The sequence below is a fragment of the Venturia canescens genome, chromosome 6 (genome assembly GCF_019457755.1).
Source record: "Venturia canescens isolate UGA chromosome 6, ASM1945775v1, whole genome shotgun sequence".
NCBI lineage: Eukaryota > Metazoa > Arthropoda > Insecta > Hymenoptera > Ichneumonidae > Venturia > Venturia canescens.
Window position 1 is genome coordinate 855,635 of NC_057426.1, and position 25,192 is coordinate 880,826.

Here is a 25,192-nt window from a genome sequence, read left to right on the forward strand (position 1 = left end):
TACTGTCGGATTCGGCGGGAGCGAGGAGAACTCTCGAGAGCGCGCTGTCCAAATATCTTTCTCTCTTTCGCCCTTACACACCCAGCGGATTCTCTTATTAACCGCGTGTGCTTCTTCTCTTACTGCTCCGTGAATATCGGGGTGCTGAGTCATACTATATCTGCGCTGCTGCGCCATGCTACTGTATTGCGTTTCTCCTTGTGTTGGCACTGTGAAGTTATTCGACATTGGGAAGCTCGGCATCGGGTCCTTGGGTTTGTAACACGTCGCGCGTGTGTTACACGTCACCGGACGGTCACGCTCTTCTCGCCCGTTTTTCCTTTCTCCCCCCACCGCCCCCTGCTTCACCCCTCAAGGCGCATATTATATTACGCACAAAGAGAACGAAAAAAAAAGAAAGATGCGAGGAGGGGTCGACTGACGTCGCAATCTGTGAATGAGGGAGAGATACGCTTCAAGAGGGAACGAAATATCGAATCCCAATGACGAGACCAAGCGTGTGTGTCACATATTTCGATGATAATTCCGATATGGAGATCCTTATATACATCTGTTTTGAGCTCCGCGCGTGCGTGTCGCATTTCTTCGACATTTTTGTATATGTGCCTCTGGGGGTGGCTTATTCGAGTGTCGGTAGATCTTTTCTAGCGGAATACATGCCGTTAAGGGACTCTGCGTTGGAATATCTCGAGGTTTTGGAGTGCCTGGAGGAGCGGTGTAGGCATTCGTGAGTGACTGAAAGATCTTACTTTTAGTGCCGAGTTAAGAAATTCGGCCGGGCCTGGTCGTTACGACTATTGGCCTTCCAAGTCTAGGGAGTTTTGCGTGCTTGAGCGAGATGCTATATACGCGATGCCAATAGAAATTTCGAGAAGCGACCCAAAGTCATGTCTTCTTTTAGAGACTCTGCTTCTCTATGACACACACACACACACACACACACACAATTCTACATTCTTCTCTTGAGAAAAAACTTCATTTTTTTATCACGTCTCTGGTAGTGGTCCGAAGGTTTCAAAGTTAAAAATGCGAAAACGAGATCTATTTAAAGTCGTTTGGCGTCGAAAAAGAGGCTCGGTGAGATATGCGCCCCTGATGGTCGCGATCTTTGGTGGTGCTAATGGACGAATGCCTAAGAGAAAATTCGGGCGGAGCACGCCGAAGATGTATTTAACCACTCATTGCTTGGCGCGAGAAAGAACTGAAAAAGGGGAATCCGAAAAACGCGAACGACGAAAAAAAAAAGGGAACGCGAGAGTACGTTCGAGCGGAAATATTCGTGAGAGTCACACTCCGCAGTATCCGTGATGCTGGGATTTCTTAAATTGGAAACAAATGCGACCAGTGAATTTACGACTGCGGTCCTACACTTTACACACGCTCTCGCAAGTCAGAGACAAATAAATCCGTTTCATTTTCTTTTCAATCTTCTTTTTCTCTTTAGAGCGCGTTAACTGTCTCCGCGGTTTTTTCGGTTTTGTTCCAATTTCATGCTTATTGCAAAACGTTGGGCTCCCTCTGAGGGATGCTTATTTTTAATATTTCAGTTTTTTTTTTTTTTTTTTATAACCCTCAGAGCCAGTTGCCTTTTCATTAAGATTAGAAATTTAGACCATCGATCCCTCACGCGGAAGCACAAACTCATCCCTAAACAACCGAAACCACGAACGGAAAGTTTTCAACGAAATATAACTACGATATTTGCTCAACGGATGCTTGAAACGTCATTATACCCGTTAATTTCGTTCCCGCGCGCGATTATTACTCAACCAAAGTCCGCACGCCTGAGTTTTATTATCATATCCATGATCGTGTGCATGCTTCTTACGCGACATGGTAATCAAAATATTTAACAACCGAGTGGAGATAACCACGGCGACACCGGGATCGGTGAGTACGCATGGCGGAGTTATTAATCGTGAGAAATAAAGCTCCGTTCCCGTTCCCAGCGGTTCAACAGAGCCAACTCCCTTGAGGAACTTTCCGAAAATGTGGCAAGTGCGTCGCGGAATTCTAAACTGAAAAAGATCGATCGTTTACGTGCGGCATGTGTTGGTTGAAGGGCTTGTGAAAAAAGGGCGTCAATAAGCGGCTGTCTAGAGGTATCTCGTACATTGTGCGATGCCGTCATAGACGAAGGGAGGGTGAAAACGTCGAGATGAAGTTATCGCGAGTCCACGGATTCGAGTCAGATACAGCATAGAAGTAATATTTGTATTGTGAATAAGTTCGTGGCGCTAGCGGAAGACAAGGTTTTACACAAGCAGAAGTAGGATTGGTATCGTGGTTTGTTGCGGATGACGTCGACGAGGCTGCTGGGGAGTTGGAGATGAGCGCAGCACCGGATGACCGGGACTGCAACTGTTAAACGAACTATGGCAACGGTGTACCCGGAGGAACGAATGTAGAGCAGTATATATGCGAGAAAGACACGAAACTATCGAATCTACAACAGCCAGTGAGCTTCCAAAGCTAGAGAATACGAGTGAGCGTTCGATAAGGCTCTTCATTGTCCAGCAAGAGTAGAGAGATCAGGAAGTCACACGAAACCGGCTGGGTGTATCCGCAATGTCAACTATCTCACTCTAATATCGTTTTTCTCGGTCTCTGATCTTTCTCACTTCGCTCGAGACCCCCCTATAGCTCCATGTATATCATATCAAGATCGACAGAACATGTATATTCGCCCCGTTTATATTAAACTTGAGGGTTAATTCAGTATTCTGTGGTATACAGGCTTGCGATTGTGCAGCAATGTATACGGCTGAACTCGCAATATAACGGGGACAACCCTTGCCCTTCCACCTTGCGATACTCCGATAAGGAACAATCACTGTGAGCAGTCCATAACCCTTTCATAACAAGGATATTCACTGAAGTTTCAAATGCGAGGTTAAAAATTCAACGTACAATCTTTATTGTCTCAAAATTCAAAACAATTTTTCGTTAGTTGAGTCGAGTTCTTTCGTTCATCGAACACACTTTGATTGAAATTCTGGCTTGAAATTTGAAACATTTAAGAGGAATCTCATGAATTAATTTTTCACTAGTTATTCCCTGGAATCTCTGTATAGCAGGACGAAGAGCTCTCGTAGAGTCGAAACCGTCCGAACAGTCTATGAAAAATACGGTCGTGAAGTCATCATGGAAAAGAGGAAAAAGGCTTTCTACGAATGATAATAACAATGATAACGCTCAGTCGAAATACATCTAAAGGTAGGAAAATGCAGAAAAAGCTCGAAGCTATTATAGAGCCTAAAAGATGTGCGAACGAGTGTTAGAGAAGGATTCGATTCAGAGGAACAATGCAAAGATCTCTCGGTTGTATATATACATAGATGTAGAGAGAGATGAGAGGTGATTGCAGAGATCTCTTGCTCGGTCGCTGGTTCGTAAAAGGGTCGAGATTTCACGACTCGTCGTCGTCGTCGGGTTCGCGGCAGAGATAACAGCGCGTGAGTACGTCAGAATATATATGTATATCATGCTGCACATTCGGTGGCAAAGAGATCACGGGTTTGCTCCCTCACCCTCTTTGACACACGGGGAACCGGTATAGTTACAGCGGCACCCTCGCTTCGTCCTTGCTGACGTTTCGCCGGGGGCAAGCCGTCTATATGCTCGGGATTCAACATTGGCGTCGGCATTTTGTACCTCTTTAACAGACTACATCGGGGATGCATCGGCTTTGATTTTTACTTGGGGCAATCCATCCCATTTTCATATAAGTTTCCGTCCTTTTCAATTTTCTTCGTCATTCCGGTTTTCCAATGAGGCCAACTTTGGAAAGGCCTGACTATTCAAAGAAAAACAAATTTGATGAATTCTAGTTCGATAATTCGGTTGTAATAAACTATATCGCAGTAGATTTCTCCTCCATATAGGTGATTGAACAAAATTGGTTTTCATCAGGCCGGCGTTGATACCTCGAGCGTACCGAACGGTTAATCGTACTGCGGTGAAAAAAGAAAGAGGCAAATGTGACGGACGTGTTTCGGCAATAATGAAATTAGCCTCTAATTAATATCGACAGTTCTCGTCGACGGGAACCAGCTGACGAGAGCGTTCGGAGAGTATTAGACTCTTTAATCTCGAGGCCATCGATGCATATTGTAGTCTCGCGAGGATGCGGGAATGATCGAGGCTTGAAAGTGGCGCGCGTATGTGTGCAGTCGCGACAGGCGTGTAGCCAAAGGGACGGTAAATTTAGAGAGTCACTGTGCACCGGTATACAGCGGAGGACTTGGCAGGACAAGACGACGGCGCTTCAGGAAACGACTGAAAATAACGGCTCTATGTTGTAACAATGTACACATTCTACGGATGCGAGAGGTCCACGCGATCGTTCAAGCGTCCTCCGTGACGTTGCACAATCTTATTAAACGCTCCGAGAGTTTCTCTCTACGCATCGTTTTTGATGGGCTATTGAACGAGAGAAAATAACCTTCTACGTTTCGTTTCATTATGAGAATATTTATAAGCAACGATTGGTTGCTCGTGAGCGGAGTAACAGCATCGGAGGATTTTGAGACGTCAAAATGTAACTTGTGAGAAGAAGCGACTCGTAGAAGTACGTTTTCAGCCGGACAAAAAGTACATAAATTGATTTTATGTCTCGTCTTTCATGTAAATCAACCGCCGAGTCTCGACACACGCGATCGTGGAAATATGGCAAATAATAATTCATTGATATTTAGATTCAATGTCGTATATGGAAACCCATTGAAAACCGCAGCTACTTAGCGAAAGTCAAATTCTTCCTGGGGTTCATTCGCGAACAGCGCTTGAAGTATTTCTCGGTGAAAAACCAGAGTTCCTCGCATCGATCCTTCAGTTTTTTTAATCTAAAAAAATAAACCACCATATTTCTAAGAATCGTTCGAGAACTAATGCCCAAAAACTCGGTGCCCGCATATTTCACTCGTCAGAAATACGCGCGCGGCGGAACGTGCATACACGTGAGACGTCGCCGGGATAGAAATACTGATACAAGTGGTGATTTACCGAGAGGCCTGAATATGCGTTGTGTTAAAAAGCCTCCAAGAAAGTCACGTCAAGTTTACTTGGGTCCGCGCGTACATACACTACCACTCAAAAGTATTTGCTTACTTCGTACTCGGGAAAACGAAATTAAACAACTGCGCGTTTCCCCGGCTCCGATTGTACGGTTAGACCGGTTCGAAAAGTTGTAAAACGTTCGCGATGTGCTTAAACTTCGGAGCATTTGTTTTAGGTTGATTTCGATTGGAAGAAATTCCAGGGAAATCCTTGGGGTGAAAAAATACTTTTGAAAGTTAGTGTACACATTCAACGCCGATTGGGCAAGTTCCAACACACACACACAGAGCAAAATGCAATACAGGTACATTATATCGCCGTTGCAGTTAGGAATTGCATCGCATGCCACACATAATCGTGGGACTGTTTCCCATCAAGATATTGTATACACGTACGCCATAGGTTCTCCCAGATACACGAAGAGAGCACGGTGGTGTAGCGGAGCTGGTGCATGGATATACGTAAACCAACAGCAGACAACCCACCTCGGATTCGCAACGGGCTGCAGCTCTTTCGTCCGCCCGCGTAATAGTCCTTTCTTACTTAAATACATATCTGTGCCGGTGCTGCCGCTTTTGCTACTCTCGTGCATGCGCGCATACGTATATCTGTGTTTCCATGTACATTGTATTCCTTACTAACTCGCGTTTCCGCGGCGTTCAGAGAATTACGTTGAATGCTTCTCGCGTTTTGTTCATGCGGTGTACGCGCGCAGTCCAATTGGGCAATCGAAATGCAGAACGGTAGCTCTTACGAGCGACGGTTCTCGAGCAGATTTTCAGTACTTTTTCGATGCAATTTTTGCAGAGCGCCGATCGATTCTGCCAATTCTGAATATATTTTCTGATGGACTTGGGTTCCGTTTTTGTCTCATTTCACCAATCTGGGTGACATGACGACTTTGATGCTGAACTTGGACACATCTGGTATTGATATACGAGTCTCAAATTCCATAGCCGCATCGACTGGCAGGGACGCATACATATTATTACGAAAGCCTCGAGTACGTCTAAATAAGTTGAATGTTGAATGGTTGGTAAGAAAAAAAGGAACGAACGTGGTAGAAACGTATCGATCTCGGAAAGACAGGCATCGGTGGATCTAAGCTGAGCATCGTCATCACAAAATATTATCCGTGCACAGTTATACGCCGATATTGTCTCCATATATACCGGAGTTCCAATAGCGAGCGACGAGTACTCACGAATGGAATAATATATAACACGAAATAAATCTCAGAAAGGAAGAATGCTTCGGAAGAAGGAGAGAAGGTACGCGACAGGGTCTTGGAGGACCCTTGGAGTATATATAGAACAAGGGTAAAGAGTCGGAGACTAAAACCAAAGAGAGGAGAAGAGGAGAAAGGAGAACAAGGAGCGAAGAAGGAGCGAAGAATAGGTAGTAAGAACGTATATACATTCTACAAGGCAGAAGCCACAGGAGGAGAGATAAAGAAAGAAAAAAAGGATCGACATAAGATCCTCGAGAATCGAGGGCATTAGCATAAGCCAAGCGGGCGAGCTCAGCGATCGCGTATGCGCGCTACTCGCGCGAGAGAAAGAAAGGCGGATAGAAAGTGCTGCTCAAGAAAAAAAGAGATAAAATAGCGGTGTGTGAGCGTGAGTGTGCATCTATGTGTTGCAGATAGAGAGCAAGAGAGAGAGAGAGAGATGGGAAGAAGAGCGGGGGGAGACCGGGAACACACTGAACGAGCGAACAGCCATATAGCACGAAAATAAATAGCCTCTCTCTGCGGATGGCGAGAGAGGTTCGTGGACCCGGGATACAGCAGCATCAGAGTCGGCGCGACGCGAATGATACTGGGAGCGACAGAGATAGATAAAGAGCAAGCAGCAGGAGAGGAAGAGGAGCGAGCACCATTCGCTGGACGGGCGCGAGTTGAACGAGCTTTGTCCTGTGGCGAAACCGTGAGGGTGCTTCGCGGATTCTCCACCCGCGGAGAGAATCGTCGCGGTACACGGATGTGAACAAAATATATGCTGTGTGTATGTGTGAGCTATGCGTCGCGGAGCATCGCCGTATACATATCCATGCAACGGGGGTTGCTAACTCGAGGCAGCGCACACGTGAAATGTCGCCTCCCAAACGGGACTCGGAGTCGGTTACGAGGGGATGCAGCAGGGGCAGGAGGAAGGAATGGGTAGATGGGCCACCAAAGATAGCCTCTTAGCTCCGAGAACATTCGGACAGGATGCGCTTGTCATCGGATGTAGGTACCATCCGCGGAGAGATATTATAGATATATACGGCGGAGGAGCGAGCCTAACAGAAACTCTTCTAACACAGTACCTATGCGTCATACATTCTTCAATATATGGATATACATATTTATTCCGGAAAGCAAGGAAAGAGATACGAGGACCTATTGTTTTCGCATCAAGGCGCGAGAATCCTGTGACGAAATCCACCGGTACAGATCCGGTGCAAGGTATCTTCCATATAACTAATCGTTGTACCATGGAAATGCCGAACACGGATGAAGGAGCGATGTGTTTTATCGCTTTTTAACGAATATATTATCGCGAGAGATATCCTCTGCTGGTTAAATAAAGATTAAGAAGTAAGTAATGCGAGACTCACCCGTCGTGAAGAGAACGATGGCTTTGAGACAACTGTATTCCGCTGGATCGACCTGCAACGCTTTAAGTTTTTCCACTTGTTCCTGGAAGATCCTGATGTGATCCATAAATGCGACGACACGATCCGCGGCCATCGGAGAGGCGTGAAGCCCCGCCGCTGCTAACAGCGGGGCAACGTGGAGCGGCATCGAGCACTGACTCGCGTTTAGAACGAACAATTCGCTCCAGACTAGCCTGAGCAATGCCACCTGATCGGTAACTTGAAGATCCGGAAAAAACGGTATGTTACGAGCCCACTCGACTGCGGAAAATAAAAGCCTCGCCGCGAGCTCGCAAATATTGTCGATTCCCATTATGTTGTTCGGTTGCATACACTGCCCGTAACGAGCGGTCGGATATGGCTCCGCTCTTACCAGTAAATTTATGTACGACGACAAATACGAAGAGTGTCCGTTTAGACTCGCGCACGCAACTACATCACCATTTGTTAGTGAAAATTGTCCCGGGAGTCCCGGTAACGATGGCTGCGAGGGTGGCACTCGCCCTCTCTGAACCGCTGAAACACAAATCAAACGTTCGACAATTTTATACTTTTACTCGTCAACTGCTGCAAATGTATTTTGTCAACTTAAGCTGTAATAACTTTTAATAGATGCAGTCGTTAATTTTTTTAAATCTGAGATTGAGATTATACCACCGAAATTTAAGGTATTTTCGAAAGGAAGTAAATTGGATAAGTAAGTCCCTCTGCCTCTGCCTCTGCCTCAGTGGATTATAGTTTTCATTATTGACCAATCGTATAAAGAAATCAAAGACTATTATTATTGGCTGATGACGTAACAAAATATTAAAAAGTACATTTCACCGCTTCGATATTCTGTTGTGAATATTTCCAACTTAAATCGGAATACGTGGCCAATAACTAGCCATGCCGTCAGAAAGGAACTTGGCCGAAAATAATTTATGCCTTACATTGTTAGAGGAATATTTATTGCATACGATTCCATTATGAGTTATGTTATTCCATTAAAATTTGTTTTACAACTCGAATTTTTTCGAGTATTTATTTAATATCGCACGGTTTATAACTGGCTGTAAACGTTGTAGCTATTTTAATGGCTCATTCCGTTTGAAAATCATCGTTCACAGAAGAGCAAATAGCCTCTAAATAATCGATGATCGAGAAGCGCAGCAGCCTGTTAATGGCGAGTAATTAAAAGTCCTTTCGTAATCTACCAAAGTTGTTGTTAATCATACCATAAGTGAATGAGAGGTTAATTGTAAAAAGAAATAGTTGCGAGACATCGTCATTAGTTCGCCAATCAAGTAACGCTCATTATGTCCCTCGATTTTGATATTTTGTCAGCATCAAAACGATTCTGCAAACATGACGACTCGCGAAGAAGGAAAATCATCTGAGCATCTCATTTAAATGTAAATAAATATTTTCTCAAATATGCGGAAATTGCTCGGCGGTGCACAAATCGCCCGGTGAGTGGAGTGTAAAACGTCTGGAAGTTAAAATTCATTTTTATACTTAATAAAGTGCATATGAAAGCACGATAAGATGGAAAGGGAGAGTGAGGTTGTGTTGCGCTGGTACATTGGTCGAAAAAAAAGGAGTACACCTTTATAACGTATACATATTGCATCTAGAGAGGAAGAAGAGGGGAGCTATCATCATACGTGGTCCCAGTGAGTACACGGGGTCGCGCATCTCGGAGTGGTGCTCCCTCGGCCCTGTATATATACGTATACTTCATTACGTCCACGTTGCTACAAGGTTCGCGATTCCCTCTTGGTCTTTGGAGAGGAGAAAAGAGCGCGCTCGCGCAACGGTGGGCACCCCGCTGAGAAACGCCTGAATTCCAACCTCCAGCCCCGTACCTAACGAACGAACGAACGAATGGACGGACGGCCGGACGGACGGACAGACGGGCTTTGCAAAGGATGGACGGCTTCCACTTTCCCTCTCTCTTCCTCCCCCATCTCTCCCTATCTATCCCTCCACCATTCGCGAAGCGTTCTCTCGCAACTTTAACGAACCGCTGTTATATGTATTATCTATATAACCGCGCGGAGCGATACGCGGAATCGCGAGAGGGGAGAACCCTCTCTCGACATTATTATCACCCTCGACACTGTACGGCGAGCGCGCGCCCGAGCGCTCGCATGGGAAATCCATCGCGAGGGGGAGAGGGATTTCTTCTCTCGTACCGCGGACCTGGCACTCGTGATATGTTTGAATTTTATTTGCGGTGCGGTTCAAATTTTTATTACACATTCGTTCATGTTCATATGCACTTTGGAGCGATGAACCTAAATGGGACAAAAGCCATTTCGAAATAGTTAGAAACTGAATGATCGTGCCAAGATCAAATATTGTGTTATTTCAATCGCGATTGTTCGCCTGCTGAAAAATAGTATGTGGGCGGCTGTACTATACGTTATTGCGTAAATGGTAATCTGCTCCACAAGCACTCGAATCAATCACGTTTCATTCGATCGAACAAACGATAACACACGGGGAAATATTAAAATATTATATTTGTTCGTGCAGGATCCGATGGAAACTTGAAGGAGCCGAGAGGATGCAGCTCGCTTACGTTAGCTTATGTTAGGTGAATTGCAGGAAAGCCAAAGTATACAGAAGGATATGCAGATTTCTCGGACCGTTACGTAGCTCTCCGTTGTGTATCGTGCGCCGAACGTGAGGTTCGGTCAAGTACGTTGAGAAGAGGCTGCTCGGAGATGCCCACCCCCATATACAGTAATAGTTGCAATAGTCATAGCGATGGTAGTTTCCCAGTTTAGTAGTATAGTTACCGAGCGTAAAAGCAAAGACGACTGTGTAAGGGCACCGCGAGACGGTCTGTTTCACGAGGTATAGTCCATCAAGCGCGCACACAAGACTCGCGGTGGATACGCTTACTTGCGAGGCCATCGCACACTTGGAAGGTACACATCAGTTGTGTAGTCATCCAAACTCAACTGTCTAGTGTAACCCATCGCGGGAGAAGACTTCTGGCGGGGGGCTTTCACACTATTAACATTACGACTGGGATCCCTGTAACTGTGTATATATATCACTGCGGTGATAGAGGACAAGAGGTTGAAGGGTCTGCTAGAAGTCGACGGCAAATGTCAGACACATCTCGAAGGGTCCCGTCTTCGTTGTAACAGAACTTTGTGAGAGATTCGTAGATCTTCGGAGGAGCTTGCGCGCGCGCGTGTGTGTGTGCGTGCACACGTATTTCGTTTCACATGCGCATGGATATAAGAGTATTCGTATACATATGCGCGTTTGGTAGCCTCCTTCGAGCGAGCGGTATGAAGGAGAGGACTGTCGTTTCTTTCCCGTAAGAAGACGGATGATCTAACGTCGCGCACGACCACCTCTTTTTCTCCCCCTCGCTGAGTGTTCCGTCTTCGACTAACTCGCACGAAACAATTCGATACCGCATACACGTATACTTCCACGTATCGGTGGGTTAACCTTATACACGCAGCGCTGCATAAGGTATAAACTAGAGAGAACCGAGTTAGCCTCGCCACTGTTCACTCTTCTATGCCGGGGCTCTTCTTATCGCTTATCTCTCCTACTGCGGATACAATACGCATAATACACGCTATAATAATACGCGCCCTCCGAACATCGAACACAATGAAGCGGGGTCGACTACGGGAGAGCCGCATGACAGAAGGAACAATCGCGATCAAAGCGCTCGCTTTATAGTCTTCTCAAAATGGAATGTTATATATATTCGCTTTTCCGCATATACATACATGCATCGATGCTGGCAACGATTGGAATTTACAAGAGTTCATCCTTCGTCGTTTCAATAACTTTTTCACCAAAAGATAGTCCAGGCGCTCTTCTCTCAAAACTGTGAAGCGATGTGCAATACCGCGGAACAAGATTTTTTTGACAATCTTACGGAACACCGTGTTACGAGCTGCCGGCAGGGTCGCTTGTGATCTTCAATGTTTGTTTACCTCTTCTTATTACGAGTTCTTACGACTCGAGTAAGCGACGATAGTAGTGAAAAGGATGATTTCCACGCCTCTGCATAGTCGATGCGAATCTCCAATCCATAGAGAAAAAAGGAAAAAAAAAGCGGAATAGAAAGAACGGAGAAAATGACCAACCGATCGGATGCTTCGCGAGCTTCGCCATCATCGCATGCTTACCCGCGGCGCTTTGATTATTTGAAATGCTAATCTACCGCAGCGCTCGTCTCCCTGCCCCTTCTCTATGACATTCCACCACATCTGCCTTTATTAAAACGGAATTCATTAATACTTCGTGACGTACGAGGTCGCGACAGAGCTGCCATTGCTATTGGGTTATTCGGGTTTGCTTCGAGTAATGCGTGCACGGTTCTGTTCTCTGTGAAATCTCGAACACATAGGCCTATAAGCCTACGTACAGCGGTGCATAAAAAGTTGGAGGAATTCTGCTGGCTCTTTAATAATACAAACTTATTGAGAATCATCGCACAATTTTTCGTTTCTTCAGATATTTTTGTACGTAGACTCGGTAACGTCACCACAAATCGTCGTATATTCCTGCAACGGATGGAAGATTCGTTGAAAAATAAGGAGCAGACACAATTGGTATAATTTCGAGATGAATATCATCTTAGCTGCTAGATCTGTGACGCTTTCGGAGAATCCAGCTTCAAAGCAGCCTGTTTGATTTGAGGAAATTGCTGGTTTGTCATTAATTCAACATTTTCAATATGGGACAAGAAAATTATTCGCACTGAGAATTGTGGCCAACAAACCGTGCTGGATTAACGTTCCCGTACTTCAATGCTCATGTAGCTCAAAGGAACAAAGTTCTTTTGAATCTACCTCAATGTAAATGTAGATTAAATACTAATTTGTATCTGCTGAATTGAATCTACAAAACTTTTACTTTTGTGGTGTGAATATAGAAAACGAGCGAGGGAAAGAAAAATGTTTATTTCAACGGTGAATAAGAAATAGAGAATTGAACACTAGTCGACCTACATGAGCATTGGATCAATGGGTTAGAATTAAGTACGATGCTCTCTCCCTCTTTCTCTCTGTTTCTTCTTCTTCTTCTTCTTTGAAAGCGTCAGAGTTACATAGCAGCGGAATGATCTACCGCGAGAGCGCACAAAGTCCGATACCGCGATTTCGCCGAAGTAAAGATCTCGATGCTCGTATAGCTTATTTTTTTGTGTGCATAAATCACGAGAATCCGAGTGGAATCGTGAGGTTGCACCTGTGCATATTCGAATTGAGCATCTTAGCGTTCTTTCCCGCGAGTGTGCAGTGTCGATGGCTTCTTTTAGAATATCAGACGCGAGTCCATTGCTCAGCGCGCGCGTTCATTGTTTTCCAAATTGATTGAGCGGAGAGACGTTGATTGGATTCAAATTATAAGCAACGGAAGCTGCGAGGAAATCGCTTTTACGGTCGTCATTGACTTATATATTTTTCCTCGCTTCGTACGTCTTATTTGCAGAGGCATCGTCATGCTCGCTTTGATTTTCCAGAAAAAGTATTGAGCATGACAGTGCTGTACAGCCGCGGACAGTTTCAGTGGATGCACGTGCGTCTACGAGAACGCGAGTGTTGGTGAGCCGGTTTCCATACGACGACGTTGTTTTGTGTAAATTAGTTTATGGATATATGTGTCTTGACGACTGTCTGCAAGGTTTATGTGCTCACAAAACACACTGCACGCTGGTCTCGTGAACATCGATGTTATCCGAGTGATCTGTTATAGAGACCTTATTTTCATGTCCTCCGTTATATTATTAACTAGGCAATTTTAACTTGGACACTTCGGACTTTCGTCGTGTGTGTTATTGATGCTAATGAGCACTCCCGCGACCTCGCTCGCATACCGCGTGAAATTCTCTAGGAAAAAAACCGTCGCCCCTCAGCCATGATGCTCACAAGAAAAGTCTCGATGTTTGTGTGCCTGACGCAGTTGTCATTCGCACAATGTTTTCTCAAGGTCATTGAATGAAAATTCAGAAGAAAAGATTCGAGCTCCCCAATAAAGTATTCCTGCTGGACACTGAGCCCCGTAAAACTAAAATTTGCCAACTTGAAACACGTCTCAAGATCAGAATGATAAATGAAGTCGTTGTAAAATTTTCCATCGAACTTTGAAAACGACGCGACTCACCTCCACTGGGTACCGGGAGACTTAAAACTTTGATGCGCGATTTAACTTTTAAGAATTTGTGACGGTAGGCCATTTACCGGGAATCCTCTGTGTCCACTATAGTGAGTCACCGTGGCTGTAACGTTGTTGTGCGAATTTTTATGATTTCGGAGAGACATGTACTTTACTACTACTTTATTATGTAGATTGATTGTTGTTATTCTTATTTCGCGCATATACGTTTGAGTTTGAGATACGTGGGACCTTTTTATAGTTGTTGCCGCGTACGTGTGTGTGTGTGCGTGTATGGGAATGAGAGACGCTCGTATAGAGAGGCAGAGCTATAAGTTTCGGTTGATTCGGAGGTGCGAAACGGCCCAGCGTGCCCAGGAATATGTATAGGATTCGTCGAGGGAGAAGCCAGATACACGTTTCGAGTGTACAAGAAGACGATTACGACGCGAAAGAGAGGACCGGAGGGACAAGCGATGCCATCAAGATTTCGTGTGCTTTACGCTCTTGCGCGTCCCGTTACCCGAGGCGAGATCCAAGTTGGCTTCATGGTTTCAACGTATGCTGCGATGTATACGATGAGAGAGAGAGACGCGCGATTCCGCGAGCTCACTCTTCGCGGACGCCGGATCTCTCATCTCTCGTTGTCTCCTGACACGAGCGGCACATGAGGCTTTCAGATGTATATAGCACGGATTGTGCGTCCGTCTCGTCCATATCTCTCCGCGCTCCTGTCGACGCGTGGTCATTGCTCGCCGGCTGCTTCATCCCCTGGACACTGTGCCAGCTGATGGGAGTTTGACACTCTCATGGAATTCCGTAGATGATAGATATTATACGCGTACAACATACGTGTGATTTCTATACTTGCGGTACGAATGTACACAGGGTGTGTCCCAACACACGAGATTGACTCTGAATTCGGTGTCACAGGATCGAAGGTGCTGCATGCCTCGAAATCGTCGGAAAGAAAAAGTTATCTGAAAAAGAAGAGTCTTCTTCAAGGGATGCTCTTGATGTCTGGAAAGAGGCTACTTGACTCTCTGGTTTTACGGAAAAAATGTGCACCCTGAATATGTGCGCTACGATCGAGGATATTGCACATTGGTGGAATACACGCATTCTCGGTATTCGCTCGCAAATGCTCGTAGCGAGTCAATTGTAACTGGTGGATTCTGGTTGAGCATTCGTGCATTGAAAACGTGGATATTGTTCGATGTGTGAATATAGAATAAACCTATATGCACGTTACGGCGGAGTACATCGACGTGATTCTCGCCTCATCATGGATAGCAATGTGGGAGAAGATCGGGGGCTTAGTTTTAGTCGATGAGCGTCGGTACAGATATATCTTGCATCGTGATGTACGCGCTGTTCGGAGGAAACTTCAATTCATTCCCCAGATTTTCGCGAGTTCGTACCCTCCGTGATGGAAGAACGAGGATGCTAAGAGCGGAAGCGTGCATGTCCTGAAAAGGGAGAAGATGAATAGCGCATTCGGAGAACCGAGTGTAAGGGAATAACAGGTATTAATACGTCACATAATTACGTCTTCGAGTCTCTATAGATGAACGTATACGCACATACATGAGATATACGTCCCAACGCGAGCAGGCTTTTGACAGGCGCAGTCAGTGACTTTCACTCTTGCCTAGAACTCAATTCTTTTTGTCGTGTGAACAGCCAACTTCAAGCCCCTATTGTAACGACTTCGACACAGCTCGTTCTTACGTCTCGCTTTATTTGACTTTTAATAAGTTTTATCATTTTTTATTACGAAACAATTGGATGAATTCCAGGGAAAGAGGGTCACAAACCATCGCTAAAGTGTCTTCTTCGAAATGTAATAGGTTTTGTTTCCGATATATTTTTTCAGCAAGATAAGTCTGTTACTGTCAGGTGGAACGACGAATGATCATCTCAATGAGATCGAAATGGAATAGTGTTGCATGCATTTTAATTAGACTCATAAGTGTGCTAAAGTATGAAGAAAATGATGTACGCATGATTAGCTGTACGTTTGTGATTACATACAGAATCTCTTCACTCTCGGTGCACTGCGATCTTTCTCCTCTCGTTTGGAGCCTGCGGCGTCAGTGGGGAGCTTCCATACACACATGTGTAAAAACATATAGTATGTATGAAGGATCTCGAGAAAGCAGAGTCCATGCATGGGGCGTACGGAAGAGGAGCGGGCGAGAGCGAGACGGAAGAGAACGTGAATATGCACCGAATGCTTGGTCTTGGCGAGAGATGATGTTTTCGCTCCGGGCTATGCTTCTGTTCTTCGAGTCATTATGATAATTCAGCCCGGAAAGGGGGTTACCGGCACGCTCGACGCATCTAGCCTCCACCCCCACTCCTGCCGATCGTTTTGCTCTTTTTTATACAGAGAAGATGTATGCGCGCGTCTGTATATGTATGTGGTCGGTCAAAACATAAATAAACGTGTATCCATATGTGGAGGCAAAACTGAGCTGTTACGTTTGCTAAAATTTCCGGACTCCCTTGAACACATTCCGGGAACCCTTCTCATTCGTCTCTTCTCCGGTCTGGTCCTTCTTCATCCGTATGCTACGGATCTATTCTTTAATATCTTTATCGTTGATCATATCACTTGTGTTCTCTGTATTAATTCAATGGACCGTTATTGTCCCATTCGTCCATAAAGTAGCGCGAAGATACTCGATTTTACACAACACTTGAGAAAATCTGCGATGAGGATCTTCGCACCTGCACTCTCCTTTCCGAATATGACCAGTGAGAAAGTGAAATTTCTGCCTTTATCGGCAGGAATTGTTTCTTCGGTTGACACGAAATTGCATTCGACACAGAATCGTTATTGTGATCTGCGATTAATGTTGAATCAGATTGTCTCTCTCCTGGATGTTTCAAGTTTTCGAGCATTTCGAACGGTACACGTTTGCGAATGTGTTTCTTGAAAAAAAAATTAAAAAAAAAAAAAAAGATATTTTAGAATCTTGAATTTGTAGTAATCTGCTCGACGATTGTTTCGCTACGTTTCAAGGTTGATATTTCATATTGTCTGGGAGATATAAATTGTATGTGTACGTAGAAGAGGCCGTGGAAGGTGAAGTATAGCGAAATGAGACTGAAGAAAGTACCAGAAGTTGAAGAAGAAAAGGAAGGAGAAGTGGAAGCAAAAGGCGAAGAGCCGTGCAAGAGGATAGGGAGAGGGGATAGAGAGGTCGGAGGAGGTTACAAGGTTACACGCGTCCAGGACGGGGCCCGATGCGGGGTCCGCCCAAGATTCCCACGGTGTCTGCTCGAGGCGAGGAGAGGCGAGGCACGCCGCCGCCGTCGAGAACGGCCACGAGGCCCTCTCGCCCCTCTCGTTCCTCTTATTTCTCGATTCTCTTCCCTCTTACAAGATACGCTATGCGAGCAACATTTAGATTGAGGAAGGCAAAAGCCAGGAGAGCGAGAAGCACGCAACAATCATATACTACGTTATACAGCGTGCACGGAGTACGCGAGAGGGCCCAGCGGGCCCCGCGTTATTAATATCTGCTCTCGTTCTTCGGGCTTCGGGCTTCTTTTCCTTCATCTTCCCTTTCTTTATCATATTCCACTTTTATAACATGTGGATTATATTCTCGACGGTAAAGACCGTTAAGCTACCCAACATCGGGGCGCTCCTATACGATAAGAAATTCTCTTTGATCCAGAGGAGAGGATCGAGGCAAACCCAAAGAAACTAACGTTTCTAATCGTAAAAAAAATTGTGAAATATTACTCTGCCATCAAATTCAAGTGTTCGTTATGTTATGATTATCCATTATTTCATAATATTCATTCTTGTTTATTCATTGACTCAAAAGGTTGCCGGATTTTTGAGAAACATTTATCCTCGATTTTGTATAAATAATACAATTGCATTCACATAGAGTCATGAATTTCAAAATCAATTAGACATTTCAGCGGTTGGCAGACCGTGGAATAATTGCCACCGGCTACGGGTTAGTCATCGCGCGATGCTCTCGTCGCTCCGGAGTACCGCGTTATTAGGAAAGCAGAGAACATTACAGATATGTGCTTGTAAAATGGCGAGTTACATCGACATAAAGAAATAAAAGCAGCAGGAGGGGTCGAAAGTGCTGGTGAATCATTTCGCCGTGGCATCGCAGTAAAAGGTGTGTTTGGTAGTTACGGAACTCTACGAGCGAGCCATGAAAATCCAACTTGGTACATTTAACGTAAAAATTACATACGCAGAGAGCTCGGCAGATCGGTTTTTTATTCTGCTGGCTATTTTAGATGCGCGCAGAGTTTTGTACCTTCGTGCGCTCGGTGGCTTCGTGTATCCGTCCAAGTCAGCTAGCAACACAGTTTCCGATTGGAATGGATCTACCAGAGGGCAGTGTAATTATAACGCAGCAAGAGCGACGATGCAAATAGCAACAGCCGTTATACACATCGACACAGTCTTCGCACCTGCCTTGTTCGTGGACCGCGGACAAATACGCGCAGCAAAACGCGAGAGAGGCAAGAGCAGATCCGCTAACCAGTTCAGGGTAAAGACCAGGGCGCGGATGTGCTACAGGTTGATCGAGGATCATTTTCCATTTGGGGTTATACATATACGTCGACTCTTTGATAACGATCATCAGCCTAATTCGATAACCTCGCGATCTTGTTCAAAGCCGGTCCTGCAAATGTGTGCACCTTTCGGTTTCTTCTAATAAGCGATTTAAAATATTTCGCTATGCTCTGGTACTCCTAAAGGCTCGTTTACGAATATTTCCCTCTGGATCTCGTCATCCAAAGATTTATCCGAGCACTTTTTTTCAGCTTTTTGAGAGCTCATTGTACACTTGCTTCCGATTTTTTCTTAACTCAATTTCTATCGAACTGGAACATCGCATCGAAGAGAGACGTGACTCAAAGGAATAACGATAATGACCAAAATCATCCGAATAGTCTGAAGATCTTTGGAAATGATATATTTTCCGTGTGAAATGTGATAGATGTGTTGCGAGCCATCGCGGCAGAATCGACACGGAATGTCTTGTGTGTATATTGTGGAGCACCGAGTGAGCTCGCGGAGGTGCTCGATCGAGCGAGAGCTGAGAGCGTGTGTCAGAGCAACGAGCTATCTAGCTGTCTCGCAGATGGCCGGGTTACCGCTGAACTTTCACATTCTGATTGTAGCTTATACACTGTACACACACAAGCGCACACATATCCATGCACATACATGGATATCAGTATGTACAAATATTCACGGAACTGTAGTGTCTTGAATGTACATAGGTACGGTACACGCTGTAAGACAAGTTATATATAAACATACATTTTACTATTTTATGTGAGTATAGATCGAGTGAAACGCGCGCGGGTGCTGCTCTTGCGAAAAGAAACTTGGACCGAGCTAAAAGGGAATCGTGGGTCTAAATAGAACCATCCGAATTTTGATACGGGCAATTGGAGTGTCGGGTTTTGCACAACGATAAAAAGGACAAAAACGTATTTGCCATTCCGCGAGGTTTTCAGGTTTCGAGTAAATAATCGAATTCGAAATTTCGGAGTTGTCTCATTGCAATAATGCTAACTCGGTCGGGATCACGCACTGCTCCATACTCGCTTGTTTGTGGTTGGAGTAATATTTTTGAAAAATAAAAAATTTTCGTAGATTACGACAATAAGAAAATATAAATTGATGATTGTATTTGAAGAATTAAGCATAATATGTTCGTATCGTCAAAGCGTGTGTGTTGGAATGAGAACGTGTGAGAGTGTCCCTATTATTCTGAAATACACTCGAATATATATTCGCAGCAAATACACATTCATTAAAAGCTGCTTGTAAATAATGTTCCACGGAAAAAGACCTTGCTGCGTTTGAATATGTATTGCTCGTATTGCGTGCGGTCACTACGAGCGCGACGGTCATTGGAGGATTTGACTACGATCGCTTGACCTCTGACGCTTCGCGAGCCAACATGCTAATGTACCACTTTGTATTATAATGCGCCGGTCTCTCGAAAAAAGGGGTACTGCGCTGTTTGTGTGCTTAGCTCCGGTGTGTCTCGTTCCGTTCGAGGCAGCAAGCAAAGTAACGTATAAAAGCACGATAAATGTGTATCGCTTGAAAAAAAACGAAACGAAAAAAAAAAAAAAAACAGAGGAAATACGTATCGATGAGAATTCGAGTATAATTATCAATACCGTAAAGGTAAACATGAATCACTATCAAAGTTGAAAATCAATGCTTAACAGAATGTGTAGCGGGCGAAGGAGCGAGCGGCCTACACCAGAAACACGGTGTGCACGGGGTCCGAAGGATCGAATCTCTGAGCTCTCTTATGGCTCTTTGGGACATACCAGATCCGGGGATTACTAATCATCGTCGTCGCAGTCGTCGTATTCCGCCTCCTCCTCGTCCTCGTTGTCGTCGTTGTCGATTTCCCGGAGCCGAGAAACCCCCGCTAATTGATTAAAGTCACGATTCTGACCCCCCAGAGCCGTAATATCGGGTGCAATCTCGTGAAGCTCCGTCCCGCAGGCGTTCTTCCAGTTCTAGCGTGTAAGAGACCGTGGAGCAGAGGGAAAAAGAGATGGTCGAAGACAGAGAGAGAGAGAGAGAGAGAGAACTGGAAGCTCGGCGGAGTCCTTTCCGTCCTTCATCAATGCTCTACACGCCGTCCTTTTCGGTCCTCTGCCACGGATTTTCCATCACGATTGCCCTCATCTATACGGTTCGGCAATTTCGAAGGAGCGAATCCAAAATCATCTCCATAATTATATTAATGGCCTGACAACGAATCATTACGATTGTTCAACCCTTCTTCATCGCCGCACCTCGTCAAAATGCTAAACAAATCGTCATTTTCGATCTAACGAACATCTCAAAACTAATCCAACGACAAATATTACAATTGGTGCGACGCGTCACGTTTGATCTCAAATCATATAGAAAAATTTGGTCGATCGCTAAAGTCACGCATTCGTCGACAATGCGCGTCCTTATAAATCCATGTGATTCCGAAAGTTTCGAAAGACCGCGGAGATACAAGGGACGGCAATGGAATATAAAGGTGGGGGAGCGAAATGGTTGGTACTTAAATACAGGACAGTGTACGTATTACATTTATCCTGAACTACGAAAGCGTTCATATGTATATACGCGGTGGGTATGCCGGCCGGCGCGGCGGAGCTACATATACGAGATCGCGCAACGCCCGCGTAATTATAATAACGGGCGTACACACTGTCTGACACACGCATGCGCGCATACACGTAGACATACTCGCGATCGTTTGATAATGACTTTCTGAATGCAGGCTTCTTCGCGAGGACGAAATTAGGGTTATTTGCGCGCCCGCCCTCGGCTCCTCTGCCACGACTCCTTCCATCGCTCTCTATCTCTTCCCTTCTTTCGTACATTGTTTCTATCTTTATTTTTTTTAAGCCTCGCGTGCTGGCTAAAAACTCTCGAGCGCATATATACCTCGGTCGAATGTTACTTTTCAAGCATATTATAAGAGAGCAAGTACAAAATACTCAACTTTAAGATGTATACAAGGAATAAAACGATCGACCCTCGACGGAATTCTCCCAGCACATGCGCTTTTGTTCGCATTTCGGGGCTAACGAATTTCTTTGTACGCGATTTACTTCTCCGGCGATGAGAGAGAGCAAGTCAATCACGTTGCTCGCTTTCCTGTGACCCTGTTGCTCCGCAGACTACTTTTTAGATGCGTGTATAATAATGTAATAAGCATGCACGCATGTGTAAATAGGATACGCGAGTGTGTCTGTTTCAGTTATTACTAGACCCTCGAAGAGGAATAATGAAACGAAGAGGACGACGACGATCACCGAGGAATGTCCTGTCCCCGTGTGTGCCGCGCACATATCACAGCAGTTCGCATGTCTCTCTCTTTCTCGCTCTCTTCAGCACAGCTACGTTTATGTATACATTGCGAACATAGGTGTTATACATTCTGTGTAAATGTAGAATCTTTAACACACGCATATGCGTCTTGTGAGCTCGAGGATACTCGCTTCGTTTGGTCTGTAGTCGTTCTCTCCCTCTCTTCCCCTTGAGTGTTTCGTGCATTACAGCGATGCTGTATAGCGCATTCTTACCATCATATATACATACATATTATCCATAGACGTTAAACCGCATGGTACGTGGTTATTAAGTTGCTAGCGGCAACACTCGCGTGTGCATAGAGGCTCACCTGGCTTCTGGCTCACTCGAGAATCGCCGTGTGGCTTATAACAACCATCATAATAATAGTAATAGTAAAATAATAATCACAACGCAACGTCTGGAACCACGAGTCTTCGAGTTCCGAGACATTTGCGAAAATTAGAGAAATAGTATTTTCATTATCATTCGGTTGATTTGGACGAGGCGGAAAAACTTATCAATTAAACGTTGGATTCATATAGTTGAAGCATATACGAACATAATGCAGGACGAAAGCGCGAGTCCAGCTTTTCATGTTGATATTTATACAGTTTTTTTGTATATATTTATATATCCACGCATGCCCACACGAGCGCGCGCGCCGCTACCACCACGAGATTTCTGTAATCATCGTGGACAGTATCGGGCGAGGTAATCTTGAAGCGCATCCTGTCTGCCTGGATGCCCCGGGGGCCCACGGAAGGAAGGGGCCTCCAGGTAAGGTCATGCACCCCGCTGACCTCGGACCACCGACTCTCCACTCTCGACTCGCGAGCCTCCGCGCCGCTCTGCCGTTGCTGCTATTGCCGCTTCTGCTGGTCTGCCGGTGCTCCTCTTGCTCCTGCTGGTGCTCCTGCTGCTGTTCCTGGTGCTCCCCCCACTCTTTCATCATTTTTACCTGTTGGGACCTTGCTCCGCTGAGTTCCAGTGCAGCCAACATCCAACCGTTCGATCTCACCCGTTTCTTTTGCATTTCTCGCGCTTATCGCGAATATTCTCATTTTCTTTCCGAATTCCTTTTACATTTACACGACGAGAGCCTCTTTTATTTCGTCATGAAAATGAGTTGTCGATCTTCTTTTTTTTCTAGAAATTTTTTAGCACTCGTGACTATGAATTGGATTCTCGAATCAATCACCGGAGCACCGAACTCGAAGATGCGTAGTCCATTTTTGCAGGCCACTAATCATAACCTCCTCGCGAATCAAGTTTTATACAATAACGTGCGATAATGAATCCGATTTGGCATTAAAACCGTTGGACATGGGCTGAGATAAAATATAAATGGAAAAGGAGTACACAGAGGCGAGGCTCCGGGTAAGATCCTTGCAGGATTTCCACGCGGGCGATCGGTTCTGAGCAAGAACTTTGGCGATGGTACTCTTACGAAGGTAAGAAGAGAGCAAGAGGAAGAAGAAAAGAAGAAGAAAGGGGAGGAGGTGGAGAAAGGATAGGTGCACCTTTGGAGCACGTTGGTACAGAACGCGTTGGAGAGTGAGCCACAGGTATATACTACTATATGAGGAGTATGTAGAGAGAGAATAGAGAGACGGAGAAAAACAGAGGGAGAGCGAGTCGGAGAGGCGTGAGAACGTGTCTGCGGCCATTCCGCGAGCGGCGTGGTAGAGCCGCGAGTGGGCCGCAATTAAATGTTTACCCAACTAGCCCCGGTCTCGCGAGTGCTAAACTCATGTTATAGCCAGGATCTATACACTCACCGAGCTCTCGAACGGCAGTTTTGTGCCTCTCTCGCTCGGTTATATATCCCTGATGTAGTGTGCGTGCCCGTGTGTGCGCGTGTGTTCCCGTATGCAACTAATAAGTGTTTGTGGCAATGGCAAAACGATCTCGCGGATCTATGCATGTCCAGAATTTAGCACAAAAATACCATAGAATAGTTGCACAGTAAACACACGCGAATGAGCCAGAATAATGATGGTGTAACTAATTTTCCGATTTACTGAAAATAAGCTGAAAATTTGTGCACACCGATCTTCTAAATAATCCAGTAGTTTCGTAGTATTGATATACAAAAGTCCGTAATGTTTTCCTATTCAATGCCTACAATTGTATAATTCGCGACGTGTGCAGTTGCGCATCAATAATGTGTTTTGTCAATGTTTGATGTTCGTCCAATATTTCCGCGCATTGATTTCGTAACCACCACGAAACTCGTTGCGAGAAAAGTCTACATCGTTCGAACGAAACTCAATGTCGAGGTTAATCGACCATTACGGAAACCGAAATCAACAGCAAATTTGTTGTTTTTCAGAAAGTATAATTTTAGCGCCGATTGACATAATTTTTGTTATCAAAGTTCTTGGCTGTTGTGTCACTCGTATGCGTGGTATCTCAGGTGTCGGTAAAGATGCCGGGAGCGAAAAGGCCATTCAAATCAGTACATCGACACGATCCGATTCGGAGGATTAATCATTCGATCTCGCGAGGCCGCCGAATAATACCGAAGATTCGATGCGAGATAGCATAATCGATATGGCAGCAGCTGTCAATAACGCTATCGCGTCGAAGCTTACGGAGCTTTAACTTTTTCTTCATACTTTGCGAATCCACCGGCAGAGGAAAAGAAATGACACAATGCAGTGGATCGAGCCTTCGAATACATCGATACCTGTATTCGGAGGCTGTACAAATAATGATGAGGTTATTCGTGATTACAAAAAAAAAAAAAAAACAGTGACGCAATGACAAAATCATTCGAATGAGAAAATAAAAAAAACGATAAAAACCCTTAAGATACTATTATAGGTATAGTTGATAAAAGTTTCAGTACAATGCATACCTTCCCGGCGCATGCCCATCGTGAGGCACTTAGACATTCGGCAGTGCTGGCACTGATTTCTATGATGTTGGTCGATGGGACATTTGCGGTTCCCCCGACAGGAATAATTAAGATTTCTCCTCACGCTCCTCTTGAAGAAGCTTTTGCATCCTGCAATGCAACGGAAAGTAAAAAAGATTAATGAAATTCGAATTGGAGATGCGAGTATATGACGTACGAAGAAGCATAATGCTTATACATATTTAGATGTATTTATAGGACGATTGTGGATGTACTTTGCGACGAAATGATCACGAGTCGGAGCACGGTTTGCCCTCGCTCCCTTTGCCGGGGCGTATACATACTCGGACCAACGAGGTTTCTAGTAGTTGATATAGCTTCATTCAATGCACGCACGCATTTCGTTCACCAGAGATGCGTGTGTAGTCCGAAAGTCTTGCAAGAAGCGGGAAACAAAGAGCGCGGGCGAAGGATTTCACCGAGAATTCAAAGAAAGAGAGCAAAGGTAGCACCGGAGGTTCATTTTTAAGCTCCTTGTATATGCGTACATCTGCGTACATATAGAAAATCCCTTAAGAATCACAACCCTGTTGGAGCTCGGTCATTCCGCGGTGCCCCCGCGCCAGACCGTG

General features: G+C 45.0%; 1 protein-coding gene across 2 annotated transcripts in view; it reads right to left on the reverse strand.

Annotated features, from left to right (window-relative positions):
* The window catches only part of svp (COUP transcription factor 2), a 67,058-nt gene that overhangs the window by 29,869 nt on the left and 11,997 nt on the right, over positions 1 to 25,192 (reverse strand). Inside the window, exons 2-3 of one of the 2 annotated variants that reach the window (XM_043421605.1) lie at positions 24,561 to 24,710; positions 7,660 to 8,214 (exon numbers count right to left, since the gene is read on the reverse strand). In XM_043421605.1, the coding sequence (XP_043277540.1) occupies positions 7,660 to 8,214; positions 24,561 to 24,710 (705 nt within the window). Of the gene's footprint in view, positions 1 to 7,659; positions 8,215 to 24,551; positions 24,711 to 25,192 lie in introns of both variants that reach the window. The other variant, XM_043421604.1, reaches the window with a different exon arrangement.